Raw genomic sequence first — 20,998 nt, forward strand, 5'->3', positions numbered from 1 at the left:
TAGACAAGCGAGATGGGATGACAACACCTGTATCTGAAGGGAGAGCTCTATATTAAGGGCATTGTGATCATTTTTCTTAGGAACTTTACAAGCATGTTTAAGTAAAAATGTTAATTACAAAACATTTTTGTTGAACTAAGTAAGAGCATCTCCTGCTGTTTAACTTGGTAGTGGCTGTGTATAATGCCTAAACAGTAGCCATTCAATAAACAATTGAATGAATAAATATAAAAATTTTAAGAAAAAATTCAGGTTGGTCTTTCTACATAAAGTACTGAATGTAGGATTTTTTACCATGTCCCAGGGAGGGAGGACTTGGAATAATAAAAGTAAAGCAGCTTAGAATAATAGTCACTAACAGTTTTCTTGCTTGGTCAAACTACAATAATTTTTCCTGCAGTTCCATTTTCAATAAGTGATTTTCCTTAAAGCCAAATGTTTAAAGTGGTAAGTAAAAATTTACCAACATTTTTTTCAGTACATGGATGACTTTTAGAGTATAAGCCAAATATATCTATACACATATAAAATTAAGGATATAAATAGAAAAATATCAGACAATTCTATCTTATTCAGTGAGATAGTTCAGTTATGTTATTGTGAAAATACACTACAAAAGAAGCTTGATACTTCATTCCCTTCCATTTGATTCATAATTAAAACTTTTTATTAAGTAATAACTCTTACTGGTTTTAAGACAACATCCATTATGGGAAAAATGACTTACATATGAACTGAGTTAAAGAACTATTTAAGTTTCATTCTCTTTATATATTTAATACTGAATGATGAGAGAAGGAATGTTGCTTTTGTTCTCAGTATCAGATTCTTTTATTGAGCTATGGAATTTATGTCTCTGTACATTTAATACGCATTTTAGAATTCTTAAGATTCGGATCCACAATATCTCCTGTTTCCAGAGTTTATAAGGGTCATGATTATGAAGCCTCAGCAGAATGTTTAATAATTCTAAATTGTAATTATAAGGTAGTAGCTTTAAATGAATGCTTATTTGCTTGAAACAGCTGTTGGCATTTTTAATATAATAGTTTTGTATCTGGTCCTAGTATGCTATATAGTATTTCAGTATTAGGAGAAAATGACTTATACATTACATCCTCTTACACTTTTTCTTTCAGTTGTCAAAATGTTACCATTATTGCTGGGATTCCAAGAAATCTCTACAAATGCCTCTGATGACGTCGGAAACAATTGGTTCTAATCCTGTGAACTCTCTTGTGAAGAAAGCATGTGACTCCTTTGGTTTAGAGGCCATATCTTTCAGGTCATCCAAAGGTGCCCAAGCCACTCCAACAGAAAAGATGGTAATACCTACAATGAAAATATTTTTGCATGCATTAGAACCAAGCTGCAGCTTATATAGAAAACCAGGCGTAATTATTTTTCATGACTCAGTTTACACTCGGAGAGGAAGCTCTATAATGTCTGAAGGATTAAATCTCCTTCACCAAATGGTTAGCTAGGTTTAAACAGTCATGAGAATGGCTAAACAGTTGGGCCCAAACCAAAAGTTTGCCATCAGTATAACTTACCACATTGGCAAATAAATCACATGATCACTGACAAAAAGTTATGTGATGACCTGATAGATAACTTCTTAAAAAAATAAATAACTATAACATACTTAGTGAAATGGTGAAAACTGCCTGAGATTGGCAGGAGAATGGTCTGCCTGCTACCATCACTCCAGTTAATCATTAGACTGGAGGCCTAGCCAGTATAACAGAGTCTGGGATACATAAATGGAAGTTTTCTAAGGCTCTTGCATTGGAAATGGTGACTAGTCTGAATAATGAGAACTTTGCAATTTTGATGTGTATGTTACATTGGCAAAATGACCAGTAGTCAGAAATTGTCAGTGTTAGGCGCTTGGGTGGCTCAGTTGGTTAAGTTTCCAGCTCTTGTTTTCAGCTCAGGTCATGATCTCACAGTTGTGGGACTGACCCCCCCCCCCCAATGCCTGGTGTAGTTGTCACTACAATGCCCCCCCCCCAATGCCTCTGCCCCTTCCCCACTCCGCTGTTAGCGTTGGATGCTTTGGGATATCCTCCCTCCCTCCCTCCCTCTCCCCCCTTCCCTCCCCCCCACGTCCTGCTCAGGTGTGCACTCCTGTGCCCACATGCTCTCTAAAACTATACTTAAAACGTAAAAAATGAAATGGTCAGTGTCTAACCCCAAAGCAAAAATCTAGTGAAAAAAACAGCCAAAGAGAAAAGGGTCTGTGCAGCTGGAATAATTTCTTCTAGTTACACAATGAGGCATAACCTCTACATTCCCTTGCACCAGTAGGCGGCTTGTATTCCAACTACATTTTGGTTAAGGTGACAACTACACCAGTTTGATTTACCTCAATCCAACTGCGGTAGTTGTTTAGCACATTCTTAGTGTATCCTACCATCTTTCTTTTGAGTGAAATTTCCTATGTTTGGAGAGCTTCTGAAGTCACTTCTAGGACTTCATCCCCATTCTAATGGTATTCAGTGCTCAAAATTGTAAATACTTGAGATGTAAATAAAGCAGGTTTAGACTATGTAAAAGCTCCTTGAAACAATTTCTGATTTATTACCCCACTCAATACTCCCATCTCCTCCCCTGGCAAAAGAAAACAAAAAGTTTCCCCCCTCAGTTTTCCTCACTTGTAGACTGACTGAAGCTCAGATTGTAATTATATATTGGGTCAGAGCTAAACAATTAAAGTTACGACCTAGCCTTGAAAACCTACCTGTATTCCCGCTTTTGTTAACTTGCACTTCACAATCTCTAAAGGATAATTTTCATGAAAATGGTGTGGCATAACCTCCTGAAGCTCAGCTAATTACATTGGGGAAATATATTTGATTTAATCTAGTTCAGTTAATTTAGCCTGAACCCTGTTAACCACAAATTAGTTCAGTAAGATACGTTTTTAAGAAGGATGATAGCAAACAGGTCTTCGATTTAGGTTAGCTACTGATGGATAAAACAAGCTAGATGTATATAAATAAGCCAACATATAGCTTAAGTTGCGCGGATGGGTTCTCTACCCTACTAAACAGCATTTCATCAATATAAAAGTATATAACAGTGGCTAATGTGTAAGAGGGAAAAAGTTAAGTCATGAGGAATTAAATAGGGAAAAGTGTGGAAAAGTATACAAAAATGCAAGGCCGCTAATTCCCCTCTCCCAAGTTAGCGTTTTTTTTTTTGTTTTTGTTTTTTGTTTTTTTTATTAAGTATTATTGGACCACAATCACTCAGTTTTATCCCAGGAAAGGGAACGTCAGCTTTTTGTTGCCCTATTTGATCTCAGCAACACATTATGCTAATGTTTTCAGGAATGAGTCGCCTTTGCCAAAAGTAATATTAAGGTTGGGGTAAGGGAGAAAGAAGACCTTTTTATACTGTTTTATAACATCAGAGTGTGTTTTTATTATCTTAAAAAAAAAAGACTAAGAATCTAAAAAGGAAGTTTAGATGGAATAGAATTAAAGTCTACTGGAGACTCTAACATCTTAGAAAACTCATGCCAGACTCAAAACTACTTTTTAAAAAAGGATAAATTATCAAATAGGTTCATGGTAAATTATGATAAATTGTGATTGGGTGGGGGGATATATTCCAAGTTTGGGCCCAACATAAGCACCTGTAACATGCTTCCTTGACACATGACATGGTTCTCATGGCACTTCTCCCAACAATACAGTGGTGAGGAGTGTGGACTCAGCCAGAATGCCTGGGTTTGAATATTGGCCTCACCACTTGCTAGCTGTGGTCTTGAGGAAATTTGTTGCCTTATCTGTAGAATGACATTCATAGGACTGGTTTGACACTTAAGTCAGTTAACATTGAGTAAAGCTCTTAGAACAATGATTGCCATTACATACGTGTTTGTTCAATAAAATAAATGCTTACATTTATATTTACAAAACTCACTGAACCCCTCCTCAGTTCCCTACCCAGACAAAGGACAAGAATTTACCTGCATCGTGTGCAGCAGCAGCAGGGCCTCGAACATCGTCATAGGACTGCCCGTCTGTGACAATTACCAGGAAGTTCTTGTTGGGGCTATCCCTCACAGGACCAAACACGTTTCTAACAGTGAAGGAAATGGCATCACCTGTAGCTGTTCCACCGCTCATGTAACGAATGTTTCTGATAACAGCTAGGACATTCTCTTTGGTGCTGTAATCAGTGAAAGTGAATTCTGTGCGCTGATCATAGGTGAACTGCACAGCAGCAATCTTGGCACCAATGTCTGAGATTTCAAAAGTCTTGGCTATGTTGGAAACAAACTCAAGCATGAGGCGAAAATTACTGTCTCCAACACTGCTGGAACCATCAATTAGAAAGGCAATGTTCACTGAGTTATAGCAGGTCTTGCTGCACATCATTTGCTCATGAGTGCAGAGCTTCTGTACCAGAGGCTTTACATATTTCGTGGTGCCAAACCAGTTGGGCATGTGGTAAGAGAAGAAGCCATTGTTCCGACAGACAGCCTAATGGGGGAGACATAAACGGGATCAAAAAGTGTGTCTTCTTAAAAATGATAAAAACATTAAATCTTGAATGTTCAGAGTTAATCCAGATAAGGGCCAGTCAGCACTATGCCTGAAGGTCCAAAAACTGAGTAACTACCCTAACAGAAAAGACCCCTCACCTCCTTACCTTGTCAACAAATGCAACATCCTGAACCATCCCCAGTTCTTCAGGGATAGGCTTGGCCACAGAAACTATAAATACATTCACACCAAACTCTCTGGCCACAATGCCTGCTTCCTCAATGTCATCAGAAGGCCAGCCATCAATAAATACCACCACCACTTTGGGGATCCCTCTTCTTACTCCAGCGTCTGCTGTGAAGAATTTCTGGGCCGTATGCTTCAAGGCTTTTCCTAGATTTGAAGAAGAAGCAAGCTGGAGCAGCACTGCTGCTCAAATGACATTTCTATCTCCCTGTACCAACTTGATGACACCAAAAGTTTAAGAATTTAACTTACATAGAACTTGGTTCTATAATAGATGCATCAGATGCAAAAGTTTAATTATCCATCAGATCTATTTTTTTTTTTTGTCTTCACAACCCACATTACTTCCCCTATCACCTCCCAGAAGCCTCATTTTTCCTTACCTTACATCAATCATCAGAAACACAACTGACTCTCACCACTGTACTTTTGCTATCTAGCCCCTTAGTGACTGATTACCTCTAAAGACTCAGAACAAGAAATGTCCCTTCAGAGGGTCTATAGTGCTAAGCTAGTTCTTTCTGCCACATCTGCATTTGTTAAACAAGTCTGTTTAACAAATCTGTTAAACAAGTCTGTTGATCTTTGCTTCTTTTTAACTTGCTGAACACGTACTTCTCTAAAGTGGCATCTGTTGTATCCAATATAAGGATTATAAATCACGATACTTTTTTGGCTTGTTTTAAACAAGCAATATTAATTAACCCTTTGGCATATTTTTCATTATAAATTGAGTATCTTAGATGATCAAGTACAAACCTAGCCAAGATTTCAGTGTCAAGAGGAAGAGTTTCACATCTGCTTAAATAAAATAGCCTAATGCTGCTTGACATGTCTGACTGCTTCATAACCCTCTCCTGTGTTACATTCCAGGTGCCAAAGTCTACTTACCTGTATTGGAATTACCCCCTCTGAAACCTACTTCCTTTATGGCAAACAAAACATCTTTGGCTGATGTAAAGTTTTTCAAATAAAATTCTATTTTGGGATGTTCACTAAGTGGAAAAATAGGAAAAAAAATGTTATCTAGAGAGAACTGGAAAGGCAAAACAAGCAACATTATATAACTTAAAAAAAAGTAAATTGGCCAATGCCTAAGTTTCTTAATCCCATAGTGTACAGTCAACTAAAGTATTGCATCCTTACTTAAATTTCAAGGCATCTTGCAGAAATGTAACAAAAACAATTGCTACCTTGAGGGTTTATCTGGGTAATATGCTAAATACGTATTACATGTATCATCTCATTTCATCCTAACTCTACAAAGTGTAAACTACTATCCCTACTATGTAAGTGAAGAAACTGAGGCTCACAGCATTTTGGTAGGTTGCCCAACAAAACACTGCTGCACTTTAAATTCAGGTTTGTCTGGCTCCAGAACACCTGAAACCAGGTTTAGCTGAAGGCACTGGGCTTAATGGAAATCTGCAGAGTAGGGCACCAGAGTATTGGAAGGTGACTGGGTGTGAGACTAGGTCTGTTCCAGTGGGAGACCATGGAAGCACTCAACAGTGTGGGTCTATTAACTCAGGCTTCTGGTTAGAAGAGGCAATTTCAAGGACACCGAGGCCAACGTTTTAAAAATGAGAAGATAACAAGAAAATGTATCAAGTATTACAATTTTGGATTTGTGTTATAAAAAATGATATTGACATACGCTGATCTTCAAATTATGTATATTGTAATATTTGGGACTTTCCATATTTAATAGTAAAAGGATTTCAACACACTTTTATCACTACTCTACGTTTATTAGAGACCATGTTGAGTAAAACAGTTACACAACCATTTGTTGGGTTGGTTTTTAGGTAAGTCAGTATTTCATAAGTGCAAAATGTTAAGATCTTAGTATTATCAATTGCCATTAAGTCAAGATTTTTGAGGTAAAAGTATAGCACTGACTGTACTTCTGCATATCTTTCTGTATATCTGGTGAAATGTTGGGCCACAAAATCAGATATTATGGGTAGATAACCTTTTCACATTAATGGTCACTTTGAACTATCCCAATTGTGATTTAGGAGATTTATTCTTAATTTTGCATCCTTAATGTTACATTGTTATTCTGCTTAAATATAAACTCTTTATATAGTTTATTCTGAGGCTCTTCCTAAAACAGGAAAACTATAGGGGTGCCTGGGTGGCTCAGTCGGTTAAGCGTCCAACTTCAGCTCAGGTCATGATCTCACAATCTGTGAGTTTGAACCCCGTGTCAGTCTCTGTGCTGTCGGTTCAGAGCCTGGAGCTTGATTTGGATTCTGTGTCTCCCTCTCTCTCTGCTCCTCCCCCACTCACACTCTGTCTCTACCAAAACATGAATAAACGTTAAAAAAAATTTTTTTTAATCAGTAAACTAGAAGTCTCAAAGTTTATAGAGAAGCTAGTCTTGTTTGATTCTACGAGATAGTGTAGCTGTCATCTTGAAAAAGAATTGGATACAAATAGCAAAGAAAAAAATGTAAGAAGAAAAGTACTGAGTGGAATTTGTCCCCCCCCCCGGATGTTAAAATGTACAATAAAGCTACAATTATCAGAGCATTGTAGAAAAGATGTAAGAATTGGCTTATAGATCAAGGAAACTGACTTGCTTAACTTGCATATAAAATTGGCATTACAAATCAATGAAATAAAGTCATCTGTTTTAAAGATATGGGACAAATAGTTAAATTATGTAGAAAACCAAAAAATTCTCATACCAAATTCTCATACCAAAAAAATTCTATTTAAATTAAGAACCAGTTGTAAAACATAACATAAGAATAAATGAAATAGAAATTAGTAGGTGTAGTACTGGTGACAGCAATTTAAACTGGGTCAACTTTCTAGAAAGCAATTGAACTTTGTATCCGAAACCTTAAAAATGTCAGAACCTTTTGACCCAATCTCACTTTTAGAAATCTAGTCTAATGAACTAATCAAAGATGGCACAAGGGTGACATAAGGATGTTAATCACAATGTAATGTCCGATGGTGAAAAAAAATGGAAGAACAGTTAAACAGTCATGCAAAGGAACATTCTAAAACATCATCGATTTAGAGCATTTGTGGTGTAAAATGATCAAAATACAAAGGGATGAAAAAACAGGACATAAAACATTTTTATAGTTTGAGCTTTTGAAAAAGAAACACATTATGCAGAAAGGGGTGAAGGATGGAAAAAGTGGTGGAAGGGGAATGCGAGGTACAGGCTTCCGGTTATGAAATGAGTAAGCCAAGAGAATAAAAGGTACAGCATAAGGAATATCGTCAGTGGCACTGTAACAGCATCTGACGGTGACAGATGGGAGCTACACTTGCAGGGAACATGGCATAATCCACAATGTTGAATCACTATGTCGTACACCTGAAACTAATGTAACATTGTGTGTCAACCATACTTCAATTACACACACACACACACACACACACACACATGCACATGTACAAGCAAGTATTTTCTTAAAATACTGAAAGGGTATCAAACATTTTATAGTGATTATCTCGGGAGAGCATATTTGGGAAATTTGTTTTTCTTGTGCTTTATATGTTTTTTCAAGGTATCTATAGTGAGCATATTATTTTCCTAAAAGCCATCAATATTATTTTTAAATGAATAAAATTAAAAAGATCGAGCTTCAGATCTGCACTCATGGAACTATGGGAAATGTTTAAAAGAATAATGACAGAATAGGGAAGAGAAACAGACCTATAATTTCTTCCTTCAGCAAAGAAGAATCAGGAATTGAGCAGAGTATATGTACAGAGGTAATTTGTACAGAGGTAATTTTGTTGTATGAACAACAAAACCTTTTTAGTCTATCTTCTGGTCATCAAATTCTCTAAATCTTTTTATTCCAAAAAGGAAGCACTTAGACCTACCCCATCTGCTTAGGCAGTCTTACATCCTATATTTACAGTTCAGGGATTCAGACTATCCACAACTCTATGTGTTTATACTGTACTGAAATACATGTATCCACTAAAACGGCTGATCTTTTATCATCAAGTCTCTTTCCATTTTAACAAGTTGGTACCTGGCTTGAACAAGGCCCACGTGTGGTCCTTCTGTTCCAATTCCCAACATTAGAGCCACTTTGCCAACAAAATTCTTCTGTAGATTAAATCGGCGCTGCCCAATATTAAAACTTCCATCAATCAGAAATGCAATGTCTGCTTTACAATCTGTGAAAACCCAAACATGTCTCTCCGTTAGCAGTTTCAAAGGGAGGGAGAATGTTATTTTCCCAAATGGATATGTGGACTCTTACCTTTATTGCCAGTTTTCTTTTCAGGTGTTTTCTTTAGTCGTTTACCTGAAACAAAGGAAGCAGTGGCATCAATAGGAAGACAGTTTCATAGCAAGAAGCCCACATGGGGAAAAGCTTGTGACAAGGAGTGCCATTCTTAAAAACACTTGTTTTGTAAAAAAATTAATTTGTTCACAGCTTTTTGGACTGGGGAAGAAATGCCCCGACAAAGAAGTCAGGACTGTTGTAAGCCTTGCCACCAATTCAGGACTTGATATCTCAAACCCACAATTGAGGCAGGACCAGAAATGCCAAGAGTTAGATTCTAATGTTCTTAATTTCTTTGACTTTAAAACTGCCACAATCTTAGGAAAGGAGATTCCTGGCCTTTGTTAAAATGGACACACATTGAATTCCTTTTATTCATATGACGAATGGAGCTAGGAAGTCACTTTGTCCAGTTTCTAGGCATGGTTTATTAGATCAGAAAGAAATAGTAGGACTTGAAGAGAAAGTTTGCTGGCAGAGTTTATAATTGAAAATAGAAGGATAGGAATTTGAAATATAAAATGTTTCCTTATATAATGCACTAGTAAACTTAAGATATTTGTTTTGTGTTTAATTTTTTTTAATTTTTGAGATAGGGCACGAGCAGGAGAGAGGGGCAGAGGGAGAGACAGAATCTTAAGCAAGGTCAATGCTTGGTGCAGAGCTCGACGCAAGGCTCGATCCTATAACCCCAGGATCATGACCTGACCTGAAATCAAGAGTCGGATGCTCAACTAACAGAGCTACCTAGGTGCCCTGGTTTTGTGTTTAACATCACTTTTAATTTTTTATTTGTTTATTTTTAACTTACTTATTTTTGAGAGAGAGAGAGCAAGCAGGGGAGGAGTAGAGAGAAAGGGACAGAGAGGACTTCCAAGAAGGCTCCACACAGTCAGTGCAGAGCCCAACGCAGGGCTCGAACCCACAAACTGTGAGATCATGACTTGAGCTGAAACCAAGAGCTGGATGCTTAACTAAGCCACGCAGGTGCCCCAACGTCAATTACTTTTTAAAGGAAAGCTATCAACAACACATTTATTTTTAACTTCTAAATGTTGTGCCAGGCTACTAGGAGATAGCTTCCATACCTGTTGATGGACGTGCTGTGGACACTGCTTGTCCTGTGGCCTCCTGGGTACCACTTTTACCTTCTGTTAAAATAAAGAGAAGACTATTTTTTCCTCTTCCTTCTTTACCATCAAAATATAATGAATCTAACTTAGGTGTCTATGGGATGATAAATGTAATCAAGTAATGGCAACTGCATGAGTAATTGCTTCATGCGAGTTTCAAAGACCAAAATGAATTCTTATCTATTAAATTGTATTTTAAAAGGATCACCAAAAATGAATTCACATTCATTTTCATTCACTAGTTTTTTGATTTAGTGTTACTTGTAAGTGTCAGGGCATTCTGATCACAAGTTTCTATTGCAACCTTCTAACAGCAAGATTATCCTTCCTCCATTCAGCCAAGTTTGGCCTGAGTGGGCTTTGCTTGTCCAGGTCGCTGATTCTAACCCATAGTTGACTCTTTCAAGTCTTAATCACAGGCTTTTCTATCAAAGTCAAAGACGTTGGGCTAAGAACAGCAGAAAACTTTTTTGAGAGTCAGGCAATATTTACACAAAGGTAAAATCAATGTAATTGTACCTACTTGTCACTGTGAAAGAAGCAGACCATCTGGAAAGTGTTTGAGACTGAATGCCATTGGCAACTACTGAGGAATAGTTTTCTCGACCTGGTAGGCTATATATTCGTACAGGTCCCCCTGAGTTGCTGATTATTCCCCTGCAACACAGAAAAACAAACGATATTCTACCCACACTTTTCCAGGGGTATCCGACTGACTTATAGTGCCATGTTACATCTATTGTTCTGATAATCAAGAAAATAGTTTATCAGGGAAGACATCTAAGGATGCTGTTGGCCTTTTTAAAAACGTGCTAACATAGGTACAACATCTGCCTGGGAAAAAATGGTTTTATGCTGTCAAACTTCTTAAATGTTGATAGGAACATACCTATAAGATCCCATTCCCTGCAGCTCGGAGATTCAGGGTTAAAGAGCACCAAATAATTTTCTTAGTTTTCTAAGGTACTTTAACTACATGTCTTTGGACAACACACACACACACACACACACACACACACACACACACACACACACACACACACACAAAGTCTTGTAGGATAGCAGAATGTGTGATGAATACGGGATCTGGAAGCAGACCTGGCCTTTCATTTCCAGCTCTGGCACTTGCCTAACAATGATGACCGTGGGCAAGACCCTTGGCAACTGAGTTGTTTCTTCATCTATAAAATGGAATAAAATTGTACCCACCCTATACAATTCTCAAGTTCTCATGGAAGTTAAAACTATGTCTGGCACACAGTAAAAACTCACTAATATATTACATGATTAGGAATGTTCTAAAATCACAGGAATCTAGCTGCCAAGAAATAATACAATTTGTCTTTAGTCAGAAAGCTTACTTTGTGTAGCTGGTGCTTCATGGATATCCAGGAAAACCTTAAAAATGTATCTATCAGGGCGCCTGGGTGGCTCAGTCGGTTAAGCGGCCGACTTCGGCTCGGGTCATGATCTCATGGTCTGCGAGTTCGAGCCCCACGTCGGGCTCTGTGCTGACAGCTCAGAGCCTGGAGCCTGTTTCAGATTCTGTGTCTCCCTCTCTCTGACCCTCCCCCGTTCATGCTCTGTCTCTCTCTGTCTCAAAAATAAATAAACGTTAAAAAAAATAGTTAAAAAAAATGTATCTATCTTCTATGGCCAAAATTGGCACCAAAAGAAAGAAGATAGTGGGTCCGTCCATGTGGCTAAAGAGAGAAAGGAAATCATCACACTTGGATTTCTCTCCCCTTGGCATGTTTCAGCTTACCTGTGGATAGCTGCACCACATATGCTTGATACAGATGCATACACTATGTTCCCAAATACGGAGAATTCCTCAAGAGAGCAGCCCCCTGGGCAGAGGACATCTGCTTTCTCTTTCCTGATGTCCAGGCCTCGGGTAAAGCATGTGATAGCAATGGGAACTGAAGAGAAAGGAGGGAATGTAGTGACCATTCTTGGGACTTTGAGGGGGATGGGGAGGTGGAAACTAGGGTCTGAGGTTGAAGGTTTACCTCCCTAAGTTCTACACTTCTTAAGAATATTAACATATGTACCACACCATTCCAGATTTTAGCTAGCCAAAACCCAGCTTTCCAATATAATCTAGTCCTCAACCACTCCAAAGCCTAATGGGAGAATTTTCTCAGTTCTTATGAGCTTGGGAATATATAACTGGGAATATATCAGAACTGGAAAATGACATTAGTCACCATTTATTAGTTCATTCTAGAAACGTAAAAATCTCACAGTGATAACTGTGGACACAGTTGCCTGAGCTAACGATATTATATCTGGGCCAAGCCTATGAGGAATATCTTCATAGACACATGCACAAACCTCTTCAAGTCTCATCCTTTGCTTTGGAAGACCATTTACACTAGTTTTCCTCCAACTGCAGTGTCTTAAAATTATCTCTTAAGTAGGCCAGTAAAAAGATGTTTCACTTTACAAAATGTCATTTAGCTCAATCGTTCATTTTACAGATGCAGAAATTAAAGCCATGGGGTTAATTTGCTCTAGGTCACACAGCTCAACTTCTGCAGAATCAGGGAAGGGAATCAGAATCAGGGAATCAGGGAAGTTAGTCCCTTTGGAATGAAGCATTTTTATCTGAACTGAACCTGCTTATTTCTGGTCAAAATCTGCCCAGAGAGATCTATCAGACAGTGAATGCATTTTTAGAAAACAGTGTCAATACTCTCAAGTTTTACACAGCCAACCCAACTAATAAGGAACTGAAGTTTGTACTACAAAAGATGTTAGGTAGACACAAGTTATTGGCAACATGTAACAAGATAATATAATACCACATGTTAACTCATCAATTTACTATAAATTTTAAGTTGAGAATAATGTTATTAAATACCCCTTTCCAAACACAAGAATATTGTGATTACCCAAACCTTTTTGAAACAGATGTTAATAAAAAACCAAAAAAGCACCTTTTCCCCAAGACAGTAATACTATCTGGTCATACTGCCCCTTTGAGTAGCCTGCCTCTAACAATGACCCTCTTCCCAAAGCTCTCTGTGCTGAGCTGCACCCTGGACTGTACATGTCCATGGAAGGGAAGGCAGGATGCCAAGTACAATCCTGACTCCTTAGCTGTGCAACACTAAAGATCGCGGTGCAAGTTAAAATCCTTACCAAAAACAATAGCCTCAAACCTATGCGCCCCATACCTGTTATCAAACAGCCTGAATCCTTCCTACCACTTTTGGTGTCATCAGAGGCTCTGCCTTTAGCTGCCAATGCTGACTTGAGTAAGGGAGGGAGGGAGTGAGTGAGTGAGTGAGTGAGTGAGTGAGTGAGTGTGTGGGTGTCTTACTTACCCTGATTCCTCCTTTCAGGAAAACAAAGGATAGATTTTGTAAAAAGAGTTTGCCTTTTATATTGTAGAAAACACACACACCCATGCTCGGACTTATACATGTGGAACAAACTGTTTTTTAGACTCTCTCCAATATGAAATGGGTCTACAAATAGAGGTTATTCCTAGAAACCAGGGGTTCAAGCAAGGTGGGACATAGCATTTCTCTGTCCCTGTCAGCTCTCGCAGTCTTTAGTCGGGTCTGGGAGGCTTATCCCTGGCCTCAAACGCCGTGGACAACCCGGGACTAGTGTGCCTCTTGGTGGGACTCAACGAATACTCCCCCGCCTTGACCTTTGATGCCGAGGATCGCGTCGCCAGGTGCCTCCCGCGACGTGGCGAGTGGATTCCAGGAGGCTTCGTTCTCGGCGCCTTGGGGAAGAACGTCCCCATCGGATACCAGGGGCCCCCTCGCGCGGGAGAAATGAGTAAGCCCGCGTAGACAGGCTGTGGGAATGGATGCGGGTGCGCCAGACAGCCGCTCCAACCTTGGCGCCTTGAACCTTCCCTAGGGCCACAGTCCAGGGACTCGGTCTGGGGGCGCTTCAACCCGCCGGCCCCCAGCCCCTCCCACCGCCTGGACCGAGCCCTGCTTCCCTGACCCGTGAACACGTAACTCACCGGCTCCCTCGCTGCCCGCAGGTTCCGGCAGCAGCAGCAGACAGACACCTGCGAAGAGAACACAGCGCGAGGGATCGCCCCAGCCTCCACCCCGCTTGGTGCGAGGGGAAGGGGGGGGCGGGGAGGAGCGCGTACCCACCGAGGCAGAGAACGGGGATCCAGGCTGCAGACATGGTGGTCGAGGGGGCTGCTCGGTCCTGGGAGAGAGGGAAAATGCAAGGGAGGCTCTCGGGAAGGGAGACCCTTACGTCCCCACCACACTGGGCCGGCCCTCCCGTTAGAGATCCCGCACCCCTCGGAAACCCAGGGGCGGCGGAGGGGAGGGAGGAGACCTAAGAGGCCGCTGCCCCCGAGCTAGCGCTCTATCTGGAGGCGATGTTCTGGCTGCAAATCGAGCCAAACCCAGCATCGATGTGCAACCTCGGCCCGGAGGAGGGGGTGCGATATCAAGACAGAAAGAAGCTGGGCGCGACAAAGGAGAGACTCAGACAAGCAGGTGGCAGGGACCCGCACGCCCGCCGCCGGACGCCTAGGGCTCCGCACCTGAGTCGGATCCGCCCGGCTGCGCCTGAGTGCGGAAAGCGCGGCTCCCGCCGCCGCTATAAAGGCCGGGCCGCGCGCATGAGCACTGTGCGGGGGGCGCGTGGGGAGGGGGCTGGGAGCCGGTCCCCCGGGGCCGGGCGGCGGCCGGCCAGCTCCGCCCTCACCCCCTGCCGGTCCCGGGGGGAGGCCCGCGCCCAGGCGCCTCCCCCCGCGGCGCGGACCTCGGCCACCCGGACGCCGCGTCCGTCCCTAGGGGAGGCGCGAAGGCCTGCGGCAGAGTCCCGGAGACCCCGCGGGACCCGGCGTCAGGGGTGTGGGAACGCGTGTAGGACAGCGGTGGGACCCGCGCCTGGGGAAGCGCGCGGTGAGCCCGGGGTCCCAGGCGCCGGCCGCCCCGGCTGGACTGCGCTCCGGGCGGGGAGGCTGCCCGACGTGCGGGGCCGGCCTCACCCGGGCTGAGGAGGGATGGTCCCCCACTCGCGGTTCCCGACGGCGGAGCTGCGGCCCTCGCGGTGAACCCCGGCTCTGCTTTGGCCCAGGCGGCTGAGGTGACCCAGGGCCGCCGCCCGCCCAGGCCTTGCGCCCCCAGAGAGCTACCAGGTCCACGCGGCCTCGGAACCAAACTTTCCAACTTCGTGCTCGCGTGGAAACGGAGTTCCTACTTCTAAAGCAAACGCAACCTAGGTTTGGCAAACGCGTCCCTGGTATTTTTAGAAACCCTGTCAACTGATTGGTTATTCTTTCGACCAGAGGGATCCAGCAGCCTTCCGACTTGGTTTCTGCTGGAATCGGTTTTTCTCCAGCGGGCTCCATTCACTGTAATGCGCAAGGCCACGCTTTGGAGGTGGCCCGGGCCCCTCATTGTATTTGCCTTTTCTTCCTTTCTGCGTCAGGAAGGAATTATGCTTGATTGCCTCTCCCAGTTCCCAGACCTGTTGTCTGTAGTGATTGCACAGAACCTCAGATTTGGTAATGTGTCCTCTCTCATCCTGGTAATTTTTAACAGGTGGAAGTGGGAGAAAGCAGAATTGACAGGCAGTGTGACCTCCGTGGCAGTGACCTCCACAGCAGCCTAGGAACCATCTCCATACCCAGAAGAGGTGGCAGGGTATCGTTTTTTCAAATAGTTTTATTTAGTCCAAAGAATAAGCAATAATTTATATGCTATAAAACCATGATTTTTAGTGAATTTACAGAGTTGTACAGCCATCACCACAATCCAATTTTAGAACCTTTGCCTTACCCCCAAAAGGACCCCTTCTCCTCATTGAGTCAGTTGTTCCCCACCCTCAGCCCTAGGCCATACTGATTTGCTTCCTGTCTCTATACATTTGCCTTTATTGACATTTTATATAAATGGAATAATACAACCTCTGTTACTGAACATAATGTCTTTGAGGTTTATCCATGTTGTGGCATGTATGTGTACTTGCTTTTTAAAAGATTTTTAAATGCTTATTAATTTTTGAGAGCAAGAGAGGGACAGAGTGTGAGGGAGGGGCAGAGAAAGAGGGTGACACAGAATCTGAAGCAGGTTCCAGGCTCTGAGCTGTCAGTACGGAGCCGGTGGCGAGGCTCGAACTCCCAATGCTGAGATCATGACCTGAAATAAAGTTGGATGCTTAACCGACTGAGCTACCCTGGTGCCTGTATGTACTTGTTTTTTATTGCTCAGTAGTATTCCCGTACATTTGGTATTAGGAAAGATACATAGCACCCCCACCTGGAAGCCAAACACTGTAGTGGTTTTACAACTATCCTCTCCATCTGGAATGAGTCAGTGTTTGAATCAGGCAACTGTGGGGGGGAGGGGGGTGGTGCTGATTTCATTCCCTTTACTATTTACTATTTGAGTGTCTTCTGGAGAGAAAGACTAATTAAATAACATTTGTTGGCTGGGAAGTTTTTTATTCTTACTTTCATGGCTGCTTTAAAGATGTAAACTCTTCCAGGGGCGCCTGGGTGGCGCGGTCGGTTAAGCGTCCGACTTCAGCCAGGTCACGATCTCGCGGTCCGTGAGTTCGAGCCCCGCGTCGGGCTCTGGGCTGATGGCTCGGAGCCTGGAGCCTGTTTCCGATTCTGTGTCTCCCTCTCTCTCTGCCCCTCCCCTGTTCATGCTCTGTCTCTCTCTGTCCCCCAAAAAATAAATAAACGTTGAAAAAAAAAATTAAAAAAAAAAAAAAAGATGTAAACTCTTCCATGGTAGAGACAATTGCCCTTTTCTTCGAAACCCAGTATTCTAGCCACCACCCCTGATATTTTTCTTGGTAGAAATTTCAAGCCTTCAGGACTATTAAAGCTGTCTTTTCCATGATTGTTTATTGAGTATCCTCAATCAGTGTTGGATAATCTCTTCCAATTAGGCTGGGCAGATTGTCATGATGCTATATAATGGGGGAGAGTTCAGATCCTTGGAAAACAGCTCCCACTCCACAGCTCTGCAGACAGGTGCCCAAATGGCCAGAGGGGTGCATGCTCTTCAGAACTCCCATGGGGCACAGCCCTCCTGTGATGTAATTTCACTGAACCATTTGGCAGAATGAAAACTATGCAGCTGTTTCCATGATTGACTCTGAGTCTATGACTCTTAAAAAATAAAGGAAATACCTCATTGAGTTTCACAGTTGTTTACCCAAAGATACAATTTTAATTATTTTGTTTTGAAACATTTAAGAGACGTTTTTCTTCCTTTGTTTTTCTGGTTTGAAAGGCCAACCAAGAAGGGTGGGGGAGTGGGGATGAGATTTTTCATTCTCAGTTTGTACCTCATGTTCACCATAAGTATATTAAGGAAAAACTAACTTGAGAGGTAGTTGTCTCTGCTGTGGGAATATCTATAGAATAGAGGGAAAGCCAAAGGAATCTGGGTATGTTTGACTTAAAAAGACAAATTGTTAAAATTATAGTTTTGCATTCAGTTGGGTGACATTTTGGGTTATTGTACTCCTGAGATGCCTGGGTAGTTTACCCTGCTTTAATTAAGACTATTTGATATCCAAAATTTAGACTAACTCCTTGTAGAGCAGTGGATTCCTAACTGGGCTGCACAATGGAATCACCTGGGGGAGATTTAAAAAGTACCAAAGCCTGAGTCCCACCCTGGAGATTTTATGTAATTAGTCTGGGATGGGGCCAGTGTGTTAGAATTTTTTAAAGCTCCCAGGTGATTCTAATGGGCTGCCCAGGATGCGTAATACTTAGCTCAATATTAGAGGTTAAGTTAATAATTCTAATTTTCCTCTCTTCTTTCATTATCTTTTCATTAAAATTCCATCAAAAATATGCCTACTGTGTTTCCCAGATAAAACATGGAAGCATCTTCTGGCCTGATGTTTGTTTAAAAACAATCATTAACGGGCGCCTGGCTGGCTCTGTCAGAAGAGCTTGCAACTCTTGATCAGGGGGTCATGAGTTTGAGTCCCACATTGGGTGCAGTGATTACTAAAAATATAAATAAATGAAACCTTAAAAATAATCCCTAACAGAAGAGTTGAAAACTCAGTTTCAAAAGTAATTATCCCCAAGTGTGCTGTCAGGTCACAGAATGGGCTGGCCTTGTTAAGGGAGTGAGCTACCTGTAAAACTATTACCCTAGGTGGGATTTTTAGGCTTCAGGATGCTGCTTGGCAGCTCAAAAGAGTTCCTCAAGAATAGTGTGGTTCTCTGATTAGATTTGGTTCATTACCTGCACAGATAAGCTCTTAGTTTACAGGTCCCTTCTCGTTTTGTCTTTCCCTAAGTATGAAGCTGGTGTTACCTGGAAGTTTTAATGTTCTTGTTGTTGATCTTTTATTTTTTAATTTTCTTTAACGTTTATTCATTTTTGAGAAACAGAGAGAGACCGAGCATGAGCAGGGGAGGGGCAGAGAGAGAGGGAGACACAGAATCCGAAGCAGGCTCCAGGCTCTGAACTGTCAGCACAGAGCTCAATGCTGGGCTCAAACTCACAAACCGGAAGATCATGACTTGAGCTGAAGTTGGACGCTTAACCCACTGAGCCACCCAGGTACCCCTTTTAATTTTAATTTTTATCTTTAAAAAGAGTATCAGTCCTGTCCCACCCCCTATCCTTAGGTCCCCTGTAAACTTACTTAGCTAATGCAATACGTAGTAACTTGGTTTTATTTCAGTCACGGTGAACTTAAAGTGAATTTGTTCCCTTTAGGGAAGTGTTTGTTTATCCTGCAGTATCCCATAGGTTATGGACCATAATCAGTTTGAAAACTCCCATCACCTATGTTATCTTACCACATTGATGTTTTTTCTAGATCTAGTTTGCCTGATTGTTCTTTGTTCACATCTACTACTAAGCAAGTATGTACATCTGGCCTTTCAGTTTTTGATGATTTCTAGCAACAGAATAAATGTCTACAGCTTCTGAGGAGTGAAAATCAAAAAGTTGATTCACACTCAATTCTACACCTGAAACTAAGATTACACTGTATGTTAACTAACTGTAATTTAAATAAAAACGTGGAGGGGGAAAAGAAGTTGATTCAGAGATAGTCCTGTGACCACTAGAAATCACTCTCTTTTTCTGGAACTCAGTTTCCTTTCCTATAGGGTGAAATGGATTAGACCAAGTGATTGGAAGAGACCTCCCCCTGGCCACTTTCTGTGATTGGGCAAATGCTTCCTGGGCATATAGTGGCTTCAAGGGCTATGCCCTTTTTCTGGGGTTTGGAAGGCCTTAGGAAACACTGGCTGTGCCAGCTGGCTCTCACCTGTCCCAGAAGCCATCATTTCCTATGCAAGTTCCCTTTCTTTTCACCTCTCACTGCTAAACTATGGACTGGATTACCTTTGCCCCTATTTAACATCAAGTAATAGAGGTCACATTGGCCACTGGAGTGCCACCGAAACTTCCCTCCTGAGTGAGGAAAGCTGTGGCAGGGAACATGAATTCATTCTAAAAGGCCCAGCCTACATCCCGTGTAAGCTCCTCAAGAACAAGTCTCTTTCCCTCTTTGATCATTGCTGTACCCGTAGTTCCCAATGCAGTGTCTAGCACATAATGGTTATTCAATAAGTATTTGTTGAACGAATGAATCAATCCCATGCTATCTTATCATTTGTTCCCTTGTACTATTTATCTGTTAATTTTAATTTTATTATTATTATTACTTTAAAGTAAGCTCTGTGCCCAGTGTGGTTGAACTTAAGACCCTGAGAGCAAAAGTCATATGATGTACAGACCAAGCCAGCCAGGAGCGCCCCCTTGTACTAATTTTTAGAAAGTACTTTAGAACAGTTTTATTTTTTAAAGCTCTATTTATTTATTTTGAGAGAGAGAGTGCAAGTGGGGAAGGGGCAGAGAGATAGAGAGAGGGAGAGTGCAGAGCCCAATGTGGGGCTCAAACTCATGAACCAGGAGGTCATGACCTGAGCCAAAGTCAGATGCTTAACCAACTAAGCCATGCTGGCAGTAGGTTTACCGAAAAATCAATAACACAGAGAGCTACTGTTAATCCTACACCCAAATTCCCTATTATTTTTTTTTTTAATTTTTTTTCAACGTTTTTTATTTATTTTTGGGACAGAGAGAAACAGAGCATGAACGGGGGAGGGGCAGAGAGAGAGGGAGACACAGCATCGGAAACAGGCTCCAGGCTCTGAGCCATCAGCCCAGAGCCTGACGCGGGGCTCGAACTCACGGACCGCGAGATCGTGACCTGGCTGAAGTCGGACGCTTAACCGACTGCGCCACCCAGGCGCCCCAAATTCCCTATTATTAACATCTTTTATTAGTATGGTATAGATGCCACTGTCAATGAACCAATACTGATACATTATGATTAACTAAAGCCCAACTTTATTCAGATTTCCTTAGTTTTTACCCAATATCCATTTTCTGTTGCAGGATCCCATCCAGGATACCGCATTACTTTTAGTCAGCATGTATTTCCTTAGACTCTTCTTGGTGAAGCTTTCTCAGATTTTCCTTATTTCAATGACCTTGACAATTTTGAAGAGTACTGGTCCCTCGGTAGGGATTTGTCTGATGTTTTTCTTACCATTAGGTTGGGATTATGGGTTTTTGGAGGATGGCCACAGAGGTGAAGTAACATTCTCCTCACATCATATCAAGGTTGCGTATATCCTATCAACATGACTTAATACTGTTGACGTTGACCTTGGTCTTGGGGCTGAGGTGGTGTTTGTCAGGTTTCTCTGCTGTGAAGTTACACTTTTGTACTTTGGCTCAGGTCATGATCTCACATTTAGTGAGTTGGAGCCCCACGTCAGGCTCTGTGCTGACAGCTCTGAGCCTGGAGCCTGCTCAGATTCTGTGAGTCCGTCTTTCTCTGCCCC

At 41.8% G+C, this 20,998-nt stretch overlaps 1 protein-coding gene across 2 annotated transcripts; it reads right to left on the reverse strand.

The window, feature by feature from the left end:
• Positions 1-345: 345 nt before the first annotated feature.
• Positions 346-15,309, reverse strand: COCH (cochlin). Of its 2 annotated transcripts, none has more exons than XM_086709994.1 (12): positions 15,137-15,309; positions 14,283-14,340; positions 14,144-14,191; positions 11,918-12,074; positions 10,676-10,809; positions 10,108-10,170; positions 8,993-9,037; positions 8,759-8,906; positions 5,637-5,740; positions 4,666-4,892; positions 3,980-4,496; positions 346-1,332 (listed from the first exon to the last, which is right to left on the reverse strand). In XM_086709994.1, exons 2-12 carry the CDS (start codon positions 14,314-14,316, stop codon positions 1,157-1,159), a joined length of 1,653 nt encoding a protein of 550 aa, XP_086566120.1. In that variant the 5' UTR covers positions 14,317-14,340; positions 15,137-15,309; the 3' UTR covers positions 346-1,156. The 2 variants fall into 2 exon arrangements, with proteins under 2 accessions (XP_086566120.1, XP_086566121.1); XM_086709995.1 differs by lacking the exon at positions 15,137-15,309 and adding an exon at positions 14,687-14,788.
• Between the last annotated feature and the right edge of the window lie 5,689 nt (positions 15,310-20,998).

The sequence above is a fragment of the Puma concolor genome, chromosome B3, assembly GCF_028749965.1.
Source record: "Puma concolor isolate L17-30 chromosome B3, mPumCon1.1.hap2, whole genome shotgun sequence".
Lineage (NCBI taxonomy): Eukaryota > Metazoa > Chordata > Mammalia > Carnivora > Felidae > Puma > Puma concolor.